This window comes from Halteromyces radiatus (genome assembly GCF_025201355.1).
Source record: "Halteromyces radiatus strain CBS 162.75 chromosome Unknown BX664scaffold_3, whole genome shotgun sequence".
In the NCBI taxonomy this organism is placed as follows: domain Eukaryota; kingdom Fungi; phylum Mucoromycota; class Mucoromycetes; order Mucorales; family Cunninghamellaceae; genus Halteromyces; species Halteromyces radiatus.
In genome coordinates, this window is record NW_026251689.1 from 231387 (window position 1) to 251983 (window position 20597).

The window sequence follows — 20597 nt, forward strand, 5'->3', positions numbered from 1 at the left end:
GATTTCTCTTTCTCTTTCCTTAATCATCATTTCTTGTCATCATTGGCTTTTGTTCATTTCTACTATTGTGTTTTCAATAGCCATCCTTTCAGCATCATCTACAGTATAAACCAAAGACAGTTCGTTGTCAATCAACGCGTTCAAGATATGTAAAAACAAACAGAAACCATTTTATATGATACAGTGTGATACTTGTAATTTTGAATAATATACCAAGGTTTCATATTCATGTAAAATAAAATAATGAGAATTTTATTGGTATTAAACCATAAAAAAAAAAATACACGAAAGGGTGTATTGGAATCAAATGCTAGGAGGTGATGGCGTAAAAAAAGAAATAATAACAATAATAATAAATAAAAAGAAGAAGCGAGAGGGGATAACATAAACGGAAACTATTTAGTTGATAAGGAAAAACATATAAACTAATTGTAAGGCAGCGATCATCAATAAGAACCACATTCGTCGTTTTCTTTGAGGATTCAATGTGGAAGGACCAGCAGAAGCATCAGGTAATATCACATAACGCATGGATCGAAGCTATCAAGAGAAAAAAAAAAGATATATAAATCATCCTACCGTTCTTTTTTTTTTTTTTTCAACAACTTACCAAAAAGAAACCAACACTGAGCCCAGTATAGAAAAACACAGCCCAAGAAATCCATCCAGAACCACTTAGTAATTTGACTACATCTGTCACAATAATTGCCACAAATTTATATCCATAGTAAGCCACCAAATCCATAATCGAAGCTTCAAAAGGTATATTCATAAAGTAGCAACCCAATCTGGTAAACATGATTTCAAAAAAGACAATAGCCACAGAAGTCGACCCGGCAACATATAACTTTTCAGGATGGAATCTAAAATAATAATAATAATGTGACATTAGTCTCCCAAATCAAGCACACCTATTCACCTTCGTTGTATACATGTTTTTTTTTAAAAAGTAACTTACGATCCTTGTCGGCCAGCTACAAGACCACACATCAAAACATAGGTCACCACGGCCATTACTATGAGAACAGATTAGTCAATATAGATATAGAGAATCATTTTGCTTATCCATCATCCGTTCCAGTCCCACCTCTTTTTTTTTTTTTTCTTACCTGGGATATATAGATCAGGAGAATTGATATCGTCTCTAGGTGGTCTAAATCCATCCATTTGTCCAGTTTCGGTTCGCTTTATTGATCGAGTCCAAGACTGAAAAATAGAAAGAAAAAAAAAAAAGGTAAAGGAATTAGAGAGTGAGTAATATAAATATATATAAAATTAAAGAAGTTTACCGAGTGACGCCAAGGGAAAATAAGTAGTTTGAGTTTATTGACAACGTAAAGATTGTTCACATTGAAATAATGCCTTAAAGCTGGCATATTGACCCAACGATTGAACTAAACAATATAAATAATATAAAAAAGAACAATGGGTAAGTTTGATGATATTTTTTTTTTCAATCAAACAGATTTGCACATTTGTATATTAATCCTTACGTTTCGTTCCATATATGCAGTTCCTTGAGCCATAGCATTACCAGCAAAATGCATACCCATCTGAGCAGCGGGATCATTCAAATTAAATTGAGAATAAAAGGCATCGGTTGTTTGTCCAGGAGCATAGTGATGAGGCTGATATCCCTGTTGTGGTTGAGGTTGTTGAGTTGATTGTTGAGGTAAGTATTGTTGATAGTGTTGTTGTTGTTGTTGTTGTTGTTGACCAAGACCAGGAGAAGGTGTATGATGAACGGTACTATTGAAGTTTGGAATAGGATGCTGAGGAACAGGATGTTGAAGAGGAGGCGGTGACTTGGAAGTCATTGGATGAGAACCATATTGCTTGTTGTCTTCATAATATTGATAATGTTGGTTATTACCCGAAGGTTGATACATGTTTATAAAACAGATGATCTATCTATATAATATATATTAATACAAAGAAAGTAAAGAACAAAAGAAAAAAAAAAAAAAAAAAAAAAAAAAGGAAAAAAAAAAGAAGGAGACGTGTCGAATTGTTAACCCAGTGAGCTATAAACAAAAAATGAATCATCTGAGATTGAATCCAAATAAGTGCTCGAAATGTTTATTGAAAATAATGTTAAATAAGCTAAACTATGAAGGTCCTAACATTTTGGATGGATCAACCCATTCATCGAATTGTGCTTCAGTCAAATACCCTAATTCCATAGATGCTGTCTTTAGAGTTGTTCCTTCAGCATGAGCTTTCTTTGCACATTTTGCGCTTTTGTCGTAGCCAATATGACTATTGAGTGCTGTCACCAGCATGAGTGATTCCTTCATAAGATTACCAATACGTTCCTTGTTTGCCTTGATATCAACTACACAATTCTTAGTAAATGTTTTACATACATCTGATAAGATTTGAACTGATTGAAGATAATTTTTGATGATCACAGGTTTGAAGACATTGAGCTAATCGAAAAAAAAATATAAATATATATATTTAATGACTTTATATTAAAACATTTCTTCATTTCTTACTTCAAATTGACCATTGGATCCAGCAATTGAAACAGTAGTATTGTTTCCCATGACTTGAGTACACACCATTGTGACAGCTTCACACATCGTTGGGTTGACTTTTCTATATGATTATTGAAATCAAGATAAGTATTTCATATATTCATACTTTTTTTTTTATTTCATTTTCTTAATTACCCAGGCATAATGGATGATCCAGGTTCAGTAGGTTTCAATTCCAATTCAGAATATCCACATCGAGGACCAGAGCCAAGATAACGAATATCATTAGCAATTTTCATAAGGGATACAGCGATGACATTCAATGCACCATGAGCTTCCACCAGAGCATCATTACAAGCAAGTGCTTCAAACTAATATAATAAAGACCTTAGAACAAAATGGGTATAGCTTTTTTTTGTGTTACCTTATTGATGGCGGTCTTGAATGAATATCCTGTCAGTTCCGAGACCTTGTTGGCAAACTTGACATCAAATCCTTTTCTTGTATTCAAACCAGTTCCAACAGCAGTTCCACCTTGAGCAAGATAGGATAAACGTTCAAGAGTACCTTCCACACGTTGAATACCAAAAGTTACTTGTTGAGCATAACCAGAGAATTCTTGACCAAGAGTTAAAGGAGTAGCATCTTGCAAATGAGTACGACCGATCTTGATGATGGATTCAAATTCTTTAGCCTTTGCGTCCAGAGCATCTCTTAAAGTATGAAGTGCAGGAAGTAATTTTGAATTGACTTGGATGATGGCAGCAATATGCATTGCAGTCGGAAATCTATTGCCCAAAAAAAAAAAAAAAAAAAAGTCAATAGTTAATGCACTCCAACTAGTTCCGTTCCTTCCCGCGTTTTTCCTTTTTTTTTGTTTTTCAAACGTACGAATCGTTGGAAGATTGACTCATGTTGACATGATCATTAGGATGCACAGGGTTTTTGCTTCCCAACTTCCCACCAAGAATCTCAATGGCGCGATTGGATAAGACTTCATTGATGTTCATACTATTCAAAAAAAAGAGATTTAAAAAAGACGCGTATAAAAATAAATAAGTATAGGATATTACTTACTGAGATTGGGTTCCACTTCCAGTTTGAAAAGTACACAAAGGGAAATGTCTATCCAGTTTACCAGAAATGACCTAAAAATCCAAAGAGAAGTCAACATGATAACTTGTCTTTATTAAATTGATCCGTTGTTACCTCGTCAGCAGCTTGGACAATGGCGTCAGAGATTTGTTTATTCAAACCAAATTCCACATTAACAATGGCAGCCGCTTTTTTTTGAAAAGCAAAAGCTTTCATAAGATCAAGAGGCATACGTTCAGGCACGCCACCAATTTCAAAGTTTTCTAAAGATCTAAAAGAGAAGAATAAGAAATAATGCATAAGACATACGAAGAGGAACTTACCGTTGTGTTTGGGCACCCCAATAGACATCGGCAGGAACTTTGATTTCACCGAAGGTGTCACTTTCAATACGGAAGGAATCACTCATTGTTATTAAAAAAAAAAAAAAAAAAAAAAAAAAAAAAAAAAGAAAAGAAAAGAAGAGTAAAATAAATAAATAAATAAAAATCGGCCCAGAAATAGCGGCCGCCTCCCGCAAAATAAGGTTTGCCGAATCCGGTATCCAGTATGCGTTAAAGAGAACATATTGATCATATTGATTCCCACACACTCAATGTAATTTTCACGTTCATTTTTACTTTTTTATTAATGGCATTCAAAAAAAAAAAAAATCAACTAACTAATCCACCAGTTTCTTGTTCTTGATATGCCAATCCTCCAAAGATAAATCCGGATAATTGTCAAAAGTATGTTTAGCACCCTTTGGAATCACAACCCAATTAGCCTTATCCTTGGTGAGAATGTAATACACATTTGTTATAGGGTCCACTTCTGGTAAAGGAGTATCAATACATGATGCCACTGGATAAACATAATCTGCATATTTCCTATCATATGCATACAAATGAGTTCCACATTCACCACAAAAGTGTCGTATATTGCCACTATGTAATAAACAGTAAAAATAGATGAGATTATTGCTCTCTTAACTTTGTTGTTTTTACCATAATTCTTTCGTTTCCTTGTCACGCATTGCTTGATATTTACTGTAATATATATATAAAAGTCAAATGGATGAAGATAGTATATAATATATAAATTTTCATCTTTATTACCGAAGATATTCTTCACCCTGCACTTTGAGCGTCTTATACTATGTCCATATATTAAAACCAATTGAGTTGTTAATAAAACTAAAGTTTCTTTCCTTCATACCCAATGTCACTTACAAGACCCATGATATTGATACAATATCCACCACCGCCATTCGTCTTGCGACAAATAGTACTAATATATAATATATATATAGAAAACAGTTGGAATTGAGTATAAGTTCTCGACCAGAAAAAAAAAGTTTGTCAGTTCTTACCAATGACAACGCATAAACTAACGTCAGCGAGAATTTAAAAAAAAAAAAATTAAATTTGTTGATAGGTTATATACAACTACGTTAGTCATACTTACTGGAGCCGGTGTATGAGACTTTACAGTAAAGCGAACTTTTTCGCAATGACAAGACCCTTTCAATTCCATAGTTTTATAAGTGAAGAATGAAGACGAGAAGAAGAAAAAGAATTTAGAAGGAAAGAAAAGAAATCTCCAGGGTTTTTATATTTTATATGCAGAAACTTTTTTTTTCACCACGACACGAAAAAAGTCAGGGAACAAGTAGCCAATCATATTCTAGGCTTTAATTGAAAACGATGAAGAAGGAAATTGACTGGAAAGGTAGGGAAAAAAAAAAAAAAAAAAAAAAAAAAAAAAAAAAAAAAAAACGATGAAATTATATACCTTTTATAAACGGAAGTGATTTTTTAGTGTCAGTAACCAATAGTGTATTAGTCTATCATACAACAAAAAGCAAGGCATATTCTTGTATTTAAGATTTACTACATCTCTTTTTTTTTGGCAGTATTGATGATGAATGATCTGTTGATTGAGTGATGATGATTATATGATGATGATGTTGATGATGATGATTATATGATGACGATGATGATGATTATATGATGACGATGATGATGATGGTGATGATGATGCATGAGGGTAGAGGATGGCCCTTGTTACCAAAAGTGGATAAAGAAACAACACCAGGTGATACTCACATATAATTGAATAAGGAAAAATGAAGACAAAAGATAGATAAAAAAAAAAATAATGTTTATTCAAATAACAACAATAATAATTCTATAGAAAAGAAACCAATATATATGTACAAAAAAAATATATATAGAATAATAAAGAGGTACCGTCTAATCTAGATATCAGTTGTACTAACCTTGAGTTTTTCCTTGTAATGCGTTTCAGAGCAATTCCTCAGACGTTGAGCAGCTTGTTCAGGTGTTAGATCACGCTGTGGTTCACCAAGCATTTCAAAACTAAAAAAAAAAAAAAAAAAAAAAAAAAAAAAAAAAAAAAGAGGGCAATCAGTATGACGATATAAAAACCTACTATTTTGATTTGTACTGTATTCACTTACCCAACCAAGAATTTCCTAACTGTTGCACTTCGAAGAAGAGGAGGATAAAAGTGCAGATGCAAATGGGAAGCTTTCTGTTCTTGAGGATTGATAGATTGTGTAGGAGCTTGATGAACACCCATAGAATAAGGAAAACTACATTCAAAGAGATTGTCATAACGGCAAGCAATACGACGAAGTATGTCGGCTAAATCATCTTGTTCTTGTTTTGAATCAGCCAAATCCAATAGATCAGTACAATGACGTTTGGAGAGTACCATGACTTCAAAAGGCCACACCGCCCAAAAAGGAACCAAACACACAAACGAATCATTTTCCATCACCACTCTCTTTTCAGGTTGAGCCAGTTCCCGTTTGACATAGTCACACAATAGACATCTTCCATGTTTGTTTTGATATTCATCGAAAGCCACGAGTTCTTGCTGAGGTTCTTGAGGTACCCTTTCAGTACACCACATTTGTCCATGAGGATGAGGATTGGAACAACCCATAGCTGCACCTTTATTTTCAAAGATTTGTACATATCGTATCCAAGGTCGTTCCTGCTTGATATATTTGTAACTATCTGTCCATTGTTGCACTACCAGCGCCACTTCATCTACCGTCATTTCTGCCATGGTCAAATCGTGACGTGGTGAAAAACAGATAACATGACATTCTCCACGAACACCTTCCACACAAAATAAATCATCTTGTCCATCATCCATATCGCTGTTGTTGTTGTTACGGTTGGTAATACCATTCATCTTTGGTTGAGGATAGTCGGGTTGATCTGACTTGACTGCCGCATAATCATTAGGAAAAACAAAGGTGGAGGTATACTTTGGATTATGTTCACCATTAGCACGCTTATTTCCAGGACACAAATAGCAAGTGGCATCATAAATAGGTCGTTGTTCCAATTGGGGTCCTTCTTGTTGTCCTTGCCAAGGTCGTTGAGTTCGATGAGGAGAACATAATACCCATGTTTTAGTCAAAGGATTGAATCGTCTATGAGAATCATTATTAAAATCAAACGAACTCATGGTCAAAATAGTAAATATATTCAAAGAGGAAAAAAAAAAAAAAAAAAAAAAGAAACAAACAAAGAAAGTAAAGAATTGAATTGACTTTAATAGGGCAAAAAAAAAAAGAGCATCGGTATTACAAACTTTCTGTCCCTCGGAACAACCTGCTTATATAACTCGAGCTCCGCGTAAGGGATAGTACTTTGACACAAAAGTTTTTATTTTTTTTATTAATGAAGAAGAAAAGGAGGGAATAAAGAAAATAAACAAAAACTAGACTTTTGTATTCTATTGATAATAACAACTATTTTCTAATAAAATCCATCAAATCTATAAAAAAAAAAAACAGAAATGTTAAATATAATCTTAAATGCCAAATACTCGGAATCATTTTATTTTCTTCTTTTTCTTCTTTTTCCCAACAATTACCGTGCCAATCCATTCCACTAGAAGTACCCCAAAGAGAAACAGGTGACTGTCCATCAGGATGATTACTTGACGAATCATCTTTTGCTGTATTTTGATCTTCTTCAATCATTCGGCTAATAGCATCAAGGAAGGATATCAGTGGTGTCTAAATGTATTATATAATAAATATTCAGCTCATTAGCCTATTTTTTTTTTCTATATTAACTTTGTTTTTTTTTTTTTTTTTTTTTTTTTTTTTTTTTTTTTTTTTACCTCTATAAATTGATCTTCCAGTTTACGATAGTGTTGTTTGAATGATTCTGCTTGTCGTTTGGCTTCAGTAACTAATTTTGCGTCTTTATTCTTATGATTCAAGAAAATAAACATTAAAGCTTGAGATAGACCACAGCTTGATAAAGACCAACCAATATACATAAGTGAAGGAAACTTGATCACCTGGAATATATCTAGTGCAATGACCACAGCATCCAAACATTCTTGAGGAACAACCACTGTTGATGTTGTAGAAACTGTTATTGATGATGATGAATGTTCCGGTCCCAAAAATATACGAGGACGTTTCGCTAAGAGCTGAACAGCTATGTATAAGATCTGTAATTGTCCAGCTATATAATATATATAAGAAGAATTTTGAGATACCGCCCAATGATCACCCCTGTTTTTTGATTATCTAATATACTTACCACCATGATTTAATTTTGCTTCAAGTTCCGTAGATAATTGCCGCCGATGTATGGATTCCAATTCATCTTCAGAAAGCCATATTGACTCAGGTAAACTTTCTTTCCATTCAATTAATGCTTGATCGAGACGTTTTGATATCCTTTCTAATCCTAACCCTTGATCACCTAAAGTTCGCGCACGGGGTGAACATATAGCACGAAGAACATCGCCAAGAATACGAGAGAGTTTGATGATGGCCACAAAGGTTACATACTTGTCATTTTCACCAAGAGCAGGATATTCCAAATCACAATCAGCATCATTCACCGTTAATGGTCTAACAAAAAAAAAAAAAAAAAAAAAAAAGATAAGACACAAAATATTGTCATTTTTTAGATAATCATTATTACCTTCCTAAAGATGCACAAACCCATCGATCCACAATATACGCTGACCACCATAATCGTTTTCTAGCTTCAACAAATTTTGGGGGTAAAGTCCATTGAGCATTTGAACGATGTAATCCAAGATCTTGAGCCATTTTCACAGCAATACTAGTAGCTAACCAATCAGTACTCTTTGGACTCCAATGATCTGCATTGGCAGAATTAAGTAATAAGAATTGAATACTTTCCACATGAGGTTCCATAAAATCCAATTCACAATTCGTTTCCAATTGATGACATAAATCATGAAACATAGCAGCTCGATCAATATTGTATTCTTGAGCAACACTATCGTCCACAGGTAGCATGCGAATTGTCACATGGCAGATGGTCAATAATAACGGTTTCGAGACATTGTCGTAATCCTGTTGGTATTTCTCCATGAATTCCTCTTCATCCACAATAGGTAAGTAAGTATTCATATTTGTAAAATATCTAATAAAATAAAATAAAATAAAATAAATTAGATTTTATATTCCTCTTTTATCATATCCATGACTTACAGTTGTACCAATCTATCCACCACGGGTTTTGGAGGTAATTTCCATCTTGAAGAAGTTTTCGCGAATTGAGTACTAGTACCACCAGGACCCATAGTGAGCTGAGAGGATTTGGGAGCAAATCGAGCAACCATCACATCATCTTCATTTCCACGTACTACAGATTGAGGGTTATGGGTTTCTTCCGAGCATTCTTTGGAATTCGAAGGAAAAAGTCGATTCAGCATATAGACTCCAGAAGAGCTTCCTAGATAGGCATATTTTCCTTCCTTTGCATTTTTTAGTAATTCCTTCATATGTGAATCGTGTGATGCAGCAGTTTCATCAATACCATGAAGACGTTTTGTAGCTGAATGAGAGGTTGGTGAAGAAATAGAAGATTGATTTGTAGATTTAGTGATGGAAGGTAAATGGTCAGAGTCTTGATTAGTTTTATTGGCTTCATTCATTGGTATTTGGTCCGTATTATCGTTGATATATTGTCGTACAGCCTCTGGTGAAAGGTTGTTTGAACTGGCCACATTTAAGAGTAATTGTTCCATACGTTGTAAACGAGATTCCAATCCTTCTACATAACCTTTTGGAGGACCACGCCTTTTGGCTGTCTTAATCGTCAATAATTCAATTCACCATATAAAAAAAAAAAAAAAATAAGACCTTTTGTGAGTTTCATTAAGAGGGTATAATTTCTTTAAACTTGACTTTTACCTCTGCGAAATCACATGACTTTTTATAACCTCTACAGGAAGAACACATAAGTTCTGGATACGCTGGATCGTAATCGCATCTAATAATACCAATTATATTACAATTGTTAGCATTGTGTAGTCTTGGGTGCCTTTTCTTTTTATATGTCTACCTTATCTTTTTCCTTCGACACAAATCACCTATCAAGATAAAATGGTCACTATACAATATAAATACTACACCTTTTTTCTTTATAATACTTACAGGCTCGAGGTTTTCGTATTTTAGCTCGTTTTGGATTTCTATCGATTGTAGTGTTGCTATACAAAGGAAGTTGTTCTTGTTGCTGCTGCAGTTGTTGTTGTTGTTGTTGTTGTTGAACAGGAGGTAAAGATAAATGCTGTGGATGAGTTGTTATAGGAGGTAGCTGATTGTTCATATATATTGGATCAGAAGAAGGAGAAGAAGAAGAACGTTGAGTAAAGGGTTGCATATTCGAGTTTCTATGGGAAGGGAAACAAAAGGGAAAAGATAAAAAGAAAAAAAGTAAGCGAAAAAAAAAAAATAAAATAAAAATAACGGAAATGTATTTCAGCCGAATGATAGCCCAGCCAATCAGATCAAAGTATTCATTATCTCTCATCTTTTTTCAAAGAATCCAAACTCGAATCACAACCTCCCATCAAGAAAGAAGATAAACTATAAAGAAACTATAAATAATATGATAATGTATTATTATAAAAGAAAAGACAAAAAAAAATTTTCGATTATCGGTAATTGATGAAAAGATTGGGAAAAAGAAGATGGAAAATCTTTGTCATCCAAAAAAGGAAATTGGTGATACAATGGAAGCATACAAAAGGTACCCACAAAAAAAAAAGCTTTTTTTTTCCCTTTCTTTTTTTTTTTTGTTTGAAATCCGACCTTTTTTTTTTCTCTTCTTTTTTCCCTTTTTCTTTTTTTCTTTATCTTTATCCTTTTAGTTGTTATGATTTTATAAAAATGTTACATTACGCAAATTATGATTATCCCTACTACGTTACATATAACCCACCAGCTCAATATCTCCAACAACAATCTCCTCTAGTTTATTCTAGAGGTTATTCTCAACCACAAACTTATGATCTACCACTTGACTCTGGTCAACATCATATACAACCACCAAGGGTAAACTATCGTCAGTCTTATCATCAATATCATTCTCAACCTCATCATCACTTTTCTCATTCACATCAAGATCTAAGAATGGTAAGAACAATATATATATATATATATATATATATTCACGAGACCGAGAAACTCTTTTTGTTATTATAATTATTAGTAATTTTATTAATTATTTTAAATATATATATATATGTTATAGTTTCAGGATTATCATCAACAACCACGCAACAGACAAAGAAGATCATCGACTGGATCAAATTGGCCTTCAACATATTCTTCTTCTTCTTTGAATAACCCTGAATTTCACTATGAAAACAATGATAATAATAATAATAATGATGATGATGGTGAATCTTTGAATAGTATGGAAATATTAGCAATGGAAAATGCAAAAAAGAATGAACGACCTGCACCAGTTTCACCTGATCCTTCTTTTGATGCTGACAACCTCTCCATACCTATATCTGCATTACCCGAGGAAAACAAATTGAAATCAAAAAAGAAGAAATGTCCTTACCATGACAACAAGAAAAATGAACCATCATCTTCATCAACAGTACCATCATCTACATCACCAACAATGCCATCACCTGAAACATCATCCAATGTATCTGTTAGTACTGTAGTTTCAGCATCCGACCAGGAAGAAATCAAAGAACCAACAAAGAAACCACGATGGAAATTTACAAAGCTTTTTCGAAGATCATCAACGGGTTCTAGTACTTCAAAAGTATCTTCCAACTTTTTGTTTACACCATCACCATCCAACTCTCAAGAATCATCCAACACTTCGGACTCATTACGAAAGCAACAACCTTCTATTGTGACTTATCGATCAGCATTAAAAACAGCAGTAGCAGAAGAAGAAGCTAAATTACAACAACAACAACATCAAGAATCTCGATTGAAAGATTTGGAAAAGACATCAAAATTGGATTTTATTTGGGTATTCAAAGCACCACCAGCAGCTTCTCAACTTTTATCTTATGAAAAAAAAGCAAACGTATGGACTGGATTTGATTATAAAAATCAAGAACTTATTACTAACTATGCTGTAGCCATGATGAACGATCAAGTCGCAAAGGATCCTGGACTTGAATTGGTGGATTCTCATATTCGTAAAGGCAGTCTTCCTTTCCTATTGGTTTTACATCAACAATTGGTTTATTATCCTACCTCTAACAACAAAATTGACAAAATTGAAATCAATTGCTTACCCAACAACAAGGAAACCATTTTACTTCGAAAGAAAAACTAGTTTGACAACATTTTCTTTTTTTTTTTTTTATTTTTAGTTTTAGTTCATAGTTTATTTTTTTTTTTTATTTTTACCTCATTCTTCTGCATGAATCATTTCGCATCCCGCTCTACTTTTGTTCCTTTTATTTTGATATTCAATATAAAAATAAATATCATTTTTTCTTTTAAAATAAAAAAGACTTTATTTCTCAACTTTATTTTGGATCATCCTGCCAATTATTTTTTTTTGATCATTCTTTTATTTTTTTTTCTTGACTCCTGAACACCTCATCAGATCTGTTTGGCTGGGGAAGATGTTCGCTGCGTTCGAAAATGGTCATGACAACGTGACTTCGACTTTTTCCCACTTTTTTTTTTTTTTAATCAAATTGAATTATTTTCTTTTCCATCGTCTCTTTCTTATTTACTTACCACCTATTTTTTTTTTTTATTTTGGTTTTATTTGTTCTCCTTATTATTATTATTATTATTCCTTCATCTATTTTATCTAATTATATTTATGACATCACTTCCTTCTGATAATCTTGGTAAACGACTAACCATGGATTCACCAGAGGATATTTCCTCAGGTCGACCTCCTAGAAAAAGAATGGTTTCTTCCTCAAGGTCCTCTTCGCCTGACGATGATCAAGACGAAACTATGGATGCCTTCAAGGTTAGATCATACATTGTTAATACTATTGAAAAGGCATTGACATTCTCTTTTTTTTTAAAAAAAAAAATACACCCTATAGGAACCTCTAGATATTTATCGAAGAGACGCTATATCGAGACAATGGAGAGAATATGTGGTAAGGAAAACGGAACTTGTTATTAATGAAAAGTAGATTGATGATGATATTCTCATTTCATTAGCGATCCAGTCGTCGATTATTAACTCAAGTGAACACGGCTGAAGAAAGGAAAACTGAAGGACAACAACAACTTTCTACATGGCAAAGTCACTTTACACAGGTAATAATAATAATAAGGGAAATAAGTCCTAGCAAAAAAAAAGATATAGATCTTTTATATACATATATGCATTATTATTATTATTATTATTATTATTATATTTACTTACCAACACGTATTACTTCTTTTCTTTTTGTAGTTAAAAAATGATCTACAACGTCTATTAGCTAATTATGCTTTGGAGCAATCGAAACAACAAAATCTCAATTATGGTATGTATAAATCTAATCTATCTTTTTTTTTCATTAGTATTAATAAATTCATATGTTGATTTGTATAGATACGGAAGTATTACTATCTGATGATTGGATTGATGAACGTACTGTGAACATGAATGATACTATCAAGATGAACAAGAGAACGATGAATGTGATGCCGGATATGAAGAACGTGGTCAAATCATGGTCTTCCAAACGGATTCATTTTATAGATGATCTCAATGTAGAACAAGGTTAGAACAGTAGAAATAATGGATATTTATGGAAATATTTTATGTTTTAATATTATTTTTTATTGAAATATTTTACTTAGTGATGAACAAGGATTTGATGAAAGATTATAAGAAGACATTATCCACATGGATAGAAGGACAAAACTCTGTAGACGAAACAAATCATCAATATCGTATATCAAAACTTAAGGTACGTACAGACTGAAAAAAAAAAGAATATGACATACTAACTCATAATTCCTTATATATAGTATTTATTGTTGACCGAAGAATTACGGCTCCTCAAATTACGACTCGGCATATCTGAAAATGTTTTGCATGGAACAAAGATGGAATTATCGAACGTAGAAAACCGTTTAGCCAACAAAGATTTAGTCAAACATGAAACTGACCACCAACAGCAACTACCTTCTGATCAAACTGGAGGAAATGTGATATCAAATGAACAGGGACAAATGGTAAGATCCAAATGATATATGAATATCTCGCCACAAATTTGTCTCATCAATATATATATACATATTATTTAATATTAGCGAACCATCATGGAACATCAACAAGATCCTATTGTACGAGCGCAGAAAACATTGGATCAACAACTCCGTGAAATCGAAATGATCAAAGAACAACGTATTGATATGAAACAACAAATAGTACAGCTAGAATTAGATTTAGTACAGATTCCTGAATCTCGAGTGTATAAATCATCTATCTGTCGACAACTACACCAATCTCGCGAATATCAACGAGATAAATCCCAATATCTTACTGGACATGTGGATAAGCTTATACAAGATGTAGAAGATATGCGACGACATCGAAGACGATTGATGGAGGAAATGGATCTAGAACAATTAACACAAATTCGATCATTGGAGGAAAAATTGGCGAAATTGGAATATGAACTCACCAGAATTCGTGGTCAACGTGATGATTTACAATGCAAGATAGAAATGGGTAAAGCAAAGAGTCAAGATGGTAAGGCGGCTTCAGTAAAGGAATGGCAAACTATTGTAGAAACTCGGAAACAACGTGCCTTCTCTCTGGAAACAGAAGTAGCTCGATGGATACAGAAAATAGCAGCTCTTACTGGATCTCGTGAATTCTATCAGTATGTGATGGATCTTCGGTCTCATGTTTTGTCAATTGATTCGGTTCGGAAAGAGCAAAGGTTAGTATTATATATGTTTATATTATAAATGACGCTATATCAACTAAACATTTTTTTTTTTTTGTATAGTGAACTAGAAGGAAAAGTCTCAAGTCTGAAACAAAAATTATTATCTCGTCCTGATATTTTGGAATCAGATCATAAGCTTTTGGAAGAAGAATTAACATGTGTTGGTCAGATCAAATTACTGGAGGATGAATTGGAAACATTCAAGTCTATTTATGGTTTTGATCCCATGGAAGCAACACAAGATAGCGTTTTAGAAATCTTGCAGGATAAAATTATCAAAGAACAAGAAACACTTACACAGTATCGTCAACGAGTGGATGTTTTGCAAAGTGTAAGTGATACTGGGGAAATGAAGAATTATTTACTAAAAAAAAAAAATACATTTTTTATGCTAGACTGAAAACCAACTGTTGGATGAAATTGGAAACATTGCCAAAGTGTATAGTGAATTTGATGAACAAAACATGGAAAAGATCAAGAAACTAGCAATAGCTGAAGATGAAGTGATCCAACTCCAATGTGAAGTAAGTCATTAAAGAAAAAGAGTATAAAATATCACTTACTTATTATTTTTATAGCGAGTGAAATATAGTCAAACCTTCACTGCATTGAATAAATCCAAGGATGCTCTTACTATGGTTGCCAATGCATTAACGAAACAAATCGAAAAGCAAATGACATATATTAAGCAATTGAATGAACAGGAAAAGAATCTAAGTAGTCAAATTGTAAGTAAGAAAGAGAAGAAGAAAAAAAAGGGGAGTTGAATCACTAACCAATTTGGTCCCTTTTATTATGATAGGCAAGTCTGGAACGTCAACTTGGTGCTGGAAAATCTGCTTCTGATATTTACCAACAAAAGGTAGCTGAACTAAAAACTTCGGTAGATGATGCCAAGGAAAAGTTGAACTTTGCCAAAGACAAGGTGATCGAGGTAAAAAATAAAAATAAAAATAAAAAAAAAAATAAAAAAAAAATCTCATTATTATCTTTAGGTTGAAAAATCGATCATGGATAAGATTCGATCTATTGAAGAAGGTGCTCATTCAAGATTACGGATGGAAGAAAATTGTGAACTTTTATGGCGAAAAATTGAAGCTACCACCAAAGTGGAAAAACCAGCAGAAATGAAATTACGAAAGGAAAAGGAAGAATATCGAGTAAGTTGTTATAAACAATTAAACCTGACGATACTCATTTTTTTTTTTTTTTGGTTTAGTCTTTACTGAATTGTAGTTCTTGTGGTACAAGACTGAAATCCCATGTACTTATGAGATGCATGCATACATTCTGTAAAGATTGTTTAGACATTCGGATTGAAACTCGACAACGACGATGCCCTACTTGTAGTGAGCCCTTTGGAATCAATGACGTGAAACAATTTTATCTTTGAATAAATTCTGTATTATATATAAATATATATATTTTTGTATGGAATAATGACTTATTGATTGTTTGTTTTGCATGATGAAATAAACAAAGAAAAATAAATATTATATATATTATTCATATCTTTTTTTTTTTAATTGTATGAAGATAATTTTTGTTTACTATAGTTTTAGAAACTGAGATGACGATACAAATTGATGATGAGATTATGCGCATTGGGAGGCGGCATGGACTAAAAGACCTGATGAAATGATAGAGGAGTTCTAAACAAAAAAAAATCAATCTATATAAATAGTGATATTATATTTGTTTGCTCATCCAAAAAAAAAAAAAGGGGGGGTGAAGGGGTCCATGATAATGATGATCATGATGGTAAGGAGAGAAAGGTATAATCATAATAATGCCTTGAATTTTTTTTTTTTTTTTTTTTTTTGTATATTCTTTCTTTTTCATTTTTTTGAAAGTATGAAAATCCATGAAAAGGAAGAACGTAGTTCTCGTCGTCCATCTACCATGGAAACATATTACGATGATAAAAAACGACCATCTCCTTTATTTGCAGATATGGATACACATATCTCCTTTTTAGATAATGATCAATTACAATATCAAAAAGAAGATCGTCATCATTGGTCAACAACTCCTTCACTTTTTTCAGATGGATATCATGGTAGAATCGAACATAGAATAGAGGAAGAAGATGAAGATGAAGATAGGAAATCAAATCATCAACGTACATGTCAATCTAGTTGGTACTTGGTATTTCGATCAGGATTTACACCTTTTAGTGTTAAACGATGGCCAGTAGTCACTACTTATATCTTATTAGCCGTCATGTTCATGATTTTATCTGGTGAATTATTATTAAGTCAACAAACTTCAAGTAAGATGAAAATGATGATGATGATACATCCATTTAACATATCCTCCTTTTCATCATGCTATAGATGAATTTTTAGAGTTAGATCCTTTCAATATCATGCTCGGCCCTTCAATTCAAGTATGACACGATAAAAAAAAAAAATTAAAAAAGAAAAATTGATATTTTTTTTTTATTTTCTTTTTCTTTCCAAAAAAAGATCCTCATTCAAAGTGGAGCAAGGTTTCCACCATGTATGCGACCAACAAAAGTCATGCCAGTCGATGAACGATATGTTTGTCTCAATACTACTCTCCCCATTATGAATGCTACTTGGACCAGTCTACGAAAAGGAGACAAACGAACACCTTTAGGTTTATTGGATCCTATCTTTGATGTGGCCAGTCCTGGCATACAGAATACGTCATGTTCTTTACAAGATATATGTGGTATGAGTGGATTTGCCAATGCTTCGGTACCTGACCAAACATTCCGGTTCTTTACTCCTCTCTTCCTTCACACTGGTGCTCTCCATTTGCTTATTGATGGTGCTTTACATTGGTTTGTTGCCAAAGACTTGGAACGTGTTATGAATCCTATTCGTTTTGCTGGTAACCATTCTTTATTTACTTTTATTATTATTGTTCTTATTCTTTTCTTCTAGGTGTCTATATCTTATCTGGTTTATTCGGTAATGCTTTTGGCTCCAATTTTGCTATTCCCACCAATCGTAAGTTCCTATTTGATCATAAAAAAAAAAAAAAAAAAAAATATTATTGACGTTCATTTATGATGATAGCATTCATGGGTTGTGGTCCTTCTCTATTTGCTCTCTGTGGTTGTTCCTTGATTGATATTATATTCATGTGGCGACTGATAGGTCAACCTGTTCGACATATGATCAAGATTGTTGTTTTTATAGGCAAGTACATCAAACACACTATCTTATACATACTTTTATGATCTCACTTTTTTTTTTTTTCTGTATATAGCTGCTGGTTTTGTTCTTGGTTTATTACCAGGGTAGATTAGAATAACAAGGATATATAGAGTTGATGGAACAAGATTCATTTTTTTTTTTTTTTGGATTAGAGTGGACAATTTTACTCATCTTGGTGGATTGATCAGTGGACTTTTGATTGGATTGATTAGCATGCCTGCCATTTATTATTCAAGAAGATATCAAATTACCCTGATCTTTTGTCGTTGTTTGGCATTTGCTTTGTATATGGGACTCTCGGTCCTCTTTTGGAGCGACTTCTATTCTGGCGATGATCCTGGCGAAGTAGGTGTACAAATAATAAAAAAAAAAAAGCTTAAACTCATATATTATCTATTTCAATAGTCTTGTGCATTTTGTCGATATGTTTCTTGTTTACCAATAGGTGGATTTTGTGATTGATTCATATTCTTTATTTTTTGACTTTGAAAGATATATCATTTACATTTCTCTTTTTCTTTTTTCCATGTTATCAAATAAAAAAACTATTTTATGACAATTATCTTTTATCTTTGTTTTTTTTTTTCTTCGATCATCACTGTATTCAACCGTTAGGTGGAAAAATACATATCGGTCACTACACCATGCTATCATCTGAATCAAAACAAAGATCATTTTATTATACAGCTATATTTTTTTTTTTTTTGTTCCGGGAAGTATATTCAACTAAACTAAAAATTTGGGAATCAAACGTCTACATGATAGCACAATCTACAGCATTGGAAGAGGCAGAAGTTGTCTTTGATTTCTTGATCATGGTTTTTTCGGGTAGGTTCAACCGTTCAGCAGCCGGAGAATAACCTTTTGAAGCGGCTTTTCCAAAGTATTGTAATGCACGAGCATAATCCGGCATCACACCCATACCATCTTCATAATATGTTCTATTTATGTATAAAAAAAAAAGTGAGTAAATGAAATGAAAACAAGGGAAAAAAAGAAATTAATTATTACCCTAAAGTATATTCAGCTTGAGTCAATCCATAACTTGCAGCACGTTGACACCATTTAAAAGCAAGAGAAGGATGAGGAGGAATGGATAAACCAGGGATACCTTGGGAATAAAACCGAGATAAAGCCAACATAGCTTGAGCATGCCCATCCTCTGCTGCCTTAGTATAGTATTCAAATGCCTTGGTGAGATCACACGGTTGATCCAGTGCACCTTGTTCATACACAATTCCTAATTGATAATAAGCATCGATCCATCCTGATTGTTGCGACTTGACCAAGTAATGCATCGCCATGCCCACATTTTTCCTTGATGCCAAACAATCACGTTCCATGCCAATCGCTTCTACATTATCCGAATATACACAACTGAGATCATATGCTGCTTGTGCACTATCATCCGATGGATCATCCGCCGCTGATTTGAGATATTCTAATCCTTGTTTGATATTGATCTTTTGTTGAAGTTGACCACGTAATAAGATTCTTGCCATTTTCTAAAAAAAAAAAAAAAAAAAAAAAAAAAAATAAGAATAAGAATAAGAATAATAAAAAAATGGATAATAGAGATGATGGAAATATAAGATTGTCTACGTACATAGTTCGCCAAAACATGACCTTGATGGGCAGCCGTCTTGTAACATGCCAAGGTTTTTTTGTAATCACCACGATCCCGCCAATACCTAGCCACTTGATAAGAAGCATCCATCCAACCACGCTTAGCTGCCGCACGAAGACATTTGAATGCTTTTTCATGATTGATACCTTGATATATCAATCCTACACAGTCATGATCGTTGCTAGCATGCCACATACCTTTCATATACAGTGCTTCAGGATGTCCACTTGCTGCCAATTTCTCTACCCAGTATTCGGCCTCCTCCAATAATCGTTGTCGTGTAAGATCAGCAGTGGTTGGTTTCTTCTTGTTATCACCCTTGGATTGATATAAATCAGCCACTTGAAGTAGATACTTGCAATACGTCATTTGTACATCCTTGTTGTTTGTTTTATTTGCCATGCGACGGTACGTCTTGATAGCATCCTTATCGTGAGTCAAACTGAAGGATGCAATACTAAATCTTGACTTGGATGTTCCCAACCCAGAAATGGAGGCATCATCAGGAGAAGAAGGTGGAGGAAGAAGTGAATACTGAAGTGAGGACATACTATGATTGTTTTGGTACAAAGGACGAGGAGGTGGAAGGTTGACATCTTGACTACAACCATTACTGCTGGAAACGCTGACATTACTTGGATGAGAGTTGTTTTGATTCAATGAGAGAGTGGAAAGTCGATGATCTAAATCAGGAGGACGCAAAAAGGAAGTAGATGCGGAAGAATGGAGCACAGGAGTAGTAACGGCCGCTGAAGATGAAGATAACGAAATATGGCTATGTCTCTTGTTGATGATATTGTTGTTGCTGGCTGATGATGCTGAAGCGAATATACATCCATTTTCATGTGTATCACCACGTCGAGCACAGTGACAGAGTCGATGCATCATAGACACTGAGTGATTATTATTATTATTATTATTGTTGCTGTTGTTGTTGTTATTGTTATTGGTTGCATATTGATCAGAGAATCGTCGTTGATGAGCCATCCATTGAGCTTGATA

The 20597-nt window shown here is 33.4% G+C and overlaps 9 protein-coding genes across 9 annotated transcripts; 3 read left to right on the top strand and 6 right to left on the bottom strand.

Moving 5' to 3' along the window:
• Window positions 1-231: 231 nt before the first annotated feature.
• On the bottom strand, window positions 232-1948 carry BX664DRAFT_293657 (YIF1-domain-containing protein). The gene is made up of 6 exons (XM_051542057.1): window positions 1494-1948; window positions 1290-1394; window positions 1110-1206; window positions 959-1016; window positions 611-863; window positions 232-540 (listed from the first exon to the last, which is right to left on the bottom strand). The coding sequence occupies exons 1-6, from the start codon at window positions 1887-1889 to the stop codon at window positions 400-402; spliced, it is 1050 nt and encodes a 349-aa protein (XP_051400994.1). The 5' UTR covers window positions 1890-1948; the 3' UTR covers window positions 232-399.
• Window positions 1949-2003: 55 nt separating this feature from the next.
• BX664DRAFT_327550 (fumarate hydratase) lies at window positions 2004-3999 on the bottom strand. The gene is made up of 8 exons (XM_051544428.1): window positions 3899-3999; window positions 3690-3846; window positions 3558-3628; window positions 3372-3491; window positions 2905-3268; window positions 2676-2851; window positions 2499-2601; window positions 2004-2429 (listed from the first exon to the last, which is right to left on the bottom strand). The coding sequence occupies exons 1-8, from the start codon at window positions 3982-3984 to the stop codon at window positions 2109-2111; spliced, it is 1398 nt and encodes a 465-aa protein (XP_051400995.1). The 5' UTR covers window positions 3985-3999; the 3' UTR covers window positions 2004-2108.
• Window positions 4000-4169: 170 nt separating this feature from the next.
• On the bottom strand, window positions 4170-5180 carry BX664DRAFT_327555 (Mss4-like protein). Its single transcript, XM_051544429.1, has 6 exons — window positions 5022-5180; window positions 4927-4943; window positions 4787-4844; window positions 4673-4710; window positions 4562-4603; window positions 4170-4501 (listed from the first exon to the last, which is right to left on the bottom strand). Exons 1-6 carry the CDS (start codon window positions 5088-5090, stop codon window positions 4237-4239), a joined length of 489 nt encoding a protein of 162 aa, XP_051400996.1. The 5' UTR covers window positions 5091-5180; the 3' UTR covers window positions 4170-4236.
• Window positions 5181-5724: 544 nt separating this feature from the next.
• BX664DRAFT_327559 (galactose-1-phosphate uridylyltransferase) lies at window positions 5725-7102 on the bottom strand. The gene is made up of 2 exons (XM_051544430.1): window positions 6037-7102; window positions 5725-5935 (listed from the first exon to the last, which is right to left on the bottom strand). The coding sequence occupies exons 1-2, from the start codon at window positions 7059-7061 to the stop codon at window positions 5815-5817; spliced, it is 1146 nt and encodes a 381-aa protein (XP_051400997.1). The 5' UTR covers window positions 7062-7102; the 3' UTR covers window positions 5725-5814.
• A 146-nt stretch (window positions 7103-7248) lies between these two features.
• BX664DRAFT_276870 (fungal-specific transcription factor domain-containing protein) lies at window positions 7249-10330 on the bottom strand. The gene is made up of 9 exons (XM_051541342.1): window positions 10033-10330; window positions 9941-9968; window positions 9790-9868; window positions 9085-9686; window positions 8546-9016; window positions 8156-8472; window positions 7725-8077; window positions 7473-7617; window positions 7249-7373 (listed from the first exon to the last, which is right to left on the bottom strand). The coding sequence occupies exons 1-9, from the start codon at window positions 10259-10261 to the stop codon at window positions 7348-7350; spliced, it is 2250 nt and encodes a 749-aa protein (XP_051400998.1). The 5' UTR covers window positions 10262-10330; the 3' UTR covers window positions 7249-7347.
• A 332-nt stretch (window positions 10331-10662) lies between these two features.
• Window positions 10663-12392, top strand: BX664DRAFT_327562 (uncharacterized protein). The gene is made up of 2 exons (XM_051544431.1): window positions 10663-11016; window positions 11135-12392. Exons 1-2 carry the CDS (start codon window positions 10771-10773, stop codon window positions 12191-12193), a joined length of 1305 nt encoding a protein of 434 aa, XP_051400999.1. The 5' UTR covers window positions 10663-10770; the 3' UTR covers window positions 12194-12392.
• Window positions 12393-12615: 223 nt separating this feature from the next.
• BX664DRAFT_327564 (uncharacterized protein) lies at window positions 12616-16282 on the top strand. The gene is made up of 14 exons (XM_051544432.1): window positions 12616-12850; window positions 12930-12986; window positions 13051-13149; window positions 13289-13361; window positions 13430-13600; window positions 13681-13790; window positions 13852-14058; window positions 14137-14771; window positions 14841-15111; window positions 15176-15304; window positions 15359-15508; window positions 15583-15714; window positions 15776-15940; window positions 16000-16282. Exons 1-14 carry the CDS (start codon window positions 12695-12697, stop codon window positions 16171-16173), a joined length of 2529 nt encoding a protein of 842 aa, XP_051401000.1. The 5' UTR covers window positions 12616-12694; the 3' UTR covers window positions 16174-16282.
• A 966-nt stretch (window positions 16283-17248) lies between these two features.
• On the top strand, window positions 17249-18530 carry BX664DRAFT_327569 (uncharacterized protein). The gene is made up of 6 exons (XM_051544433.1): window positions 17249-17639; window positions 17693-17758; window positions 17828-17950; window positions 18021-18051; window positions 18121-18313; window positions 18374-18530. Exons 1-6 carry the CDS (start codon window positions 17285-17287, stop codon window positions 18428-18430), a joined length of 825 nt encoding a protein of 274 aa, XP_051401001.1. The 5' UTR covers window positions 17249-17284; the 3' UTR covers window positions 18431-18530.
• A 445-nt stretch (window positions 18531-18975) lies between these two features.
• BX664DRAFT_260654 (uncharacterized protein) lies at window positions 18976-20144 on the bottom strand (the record flags this gene model as incomplete). The annotated part of the gene is made up of 2 exons (XM_051540641.1): window positions 18976-19473; window positions 19575-20144. The coding sequence occupies 2 exons, from the start codon at window positions 20142-20144 to the stop codon at window positions 18976-18978; spliced, it is 1068 nt and encodes a 355-aa protein (XP_051401002.1).
• Between the last annotated feature and the right edge of the window lie 453 nt (window positions 20145-20597).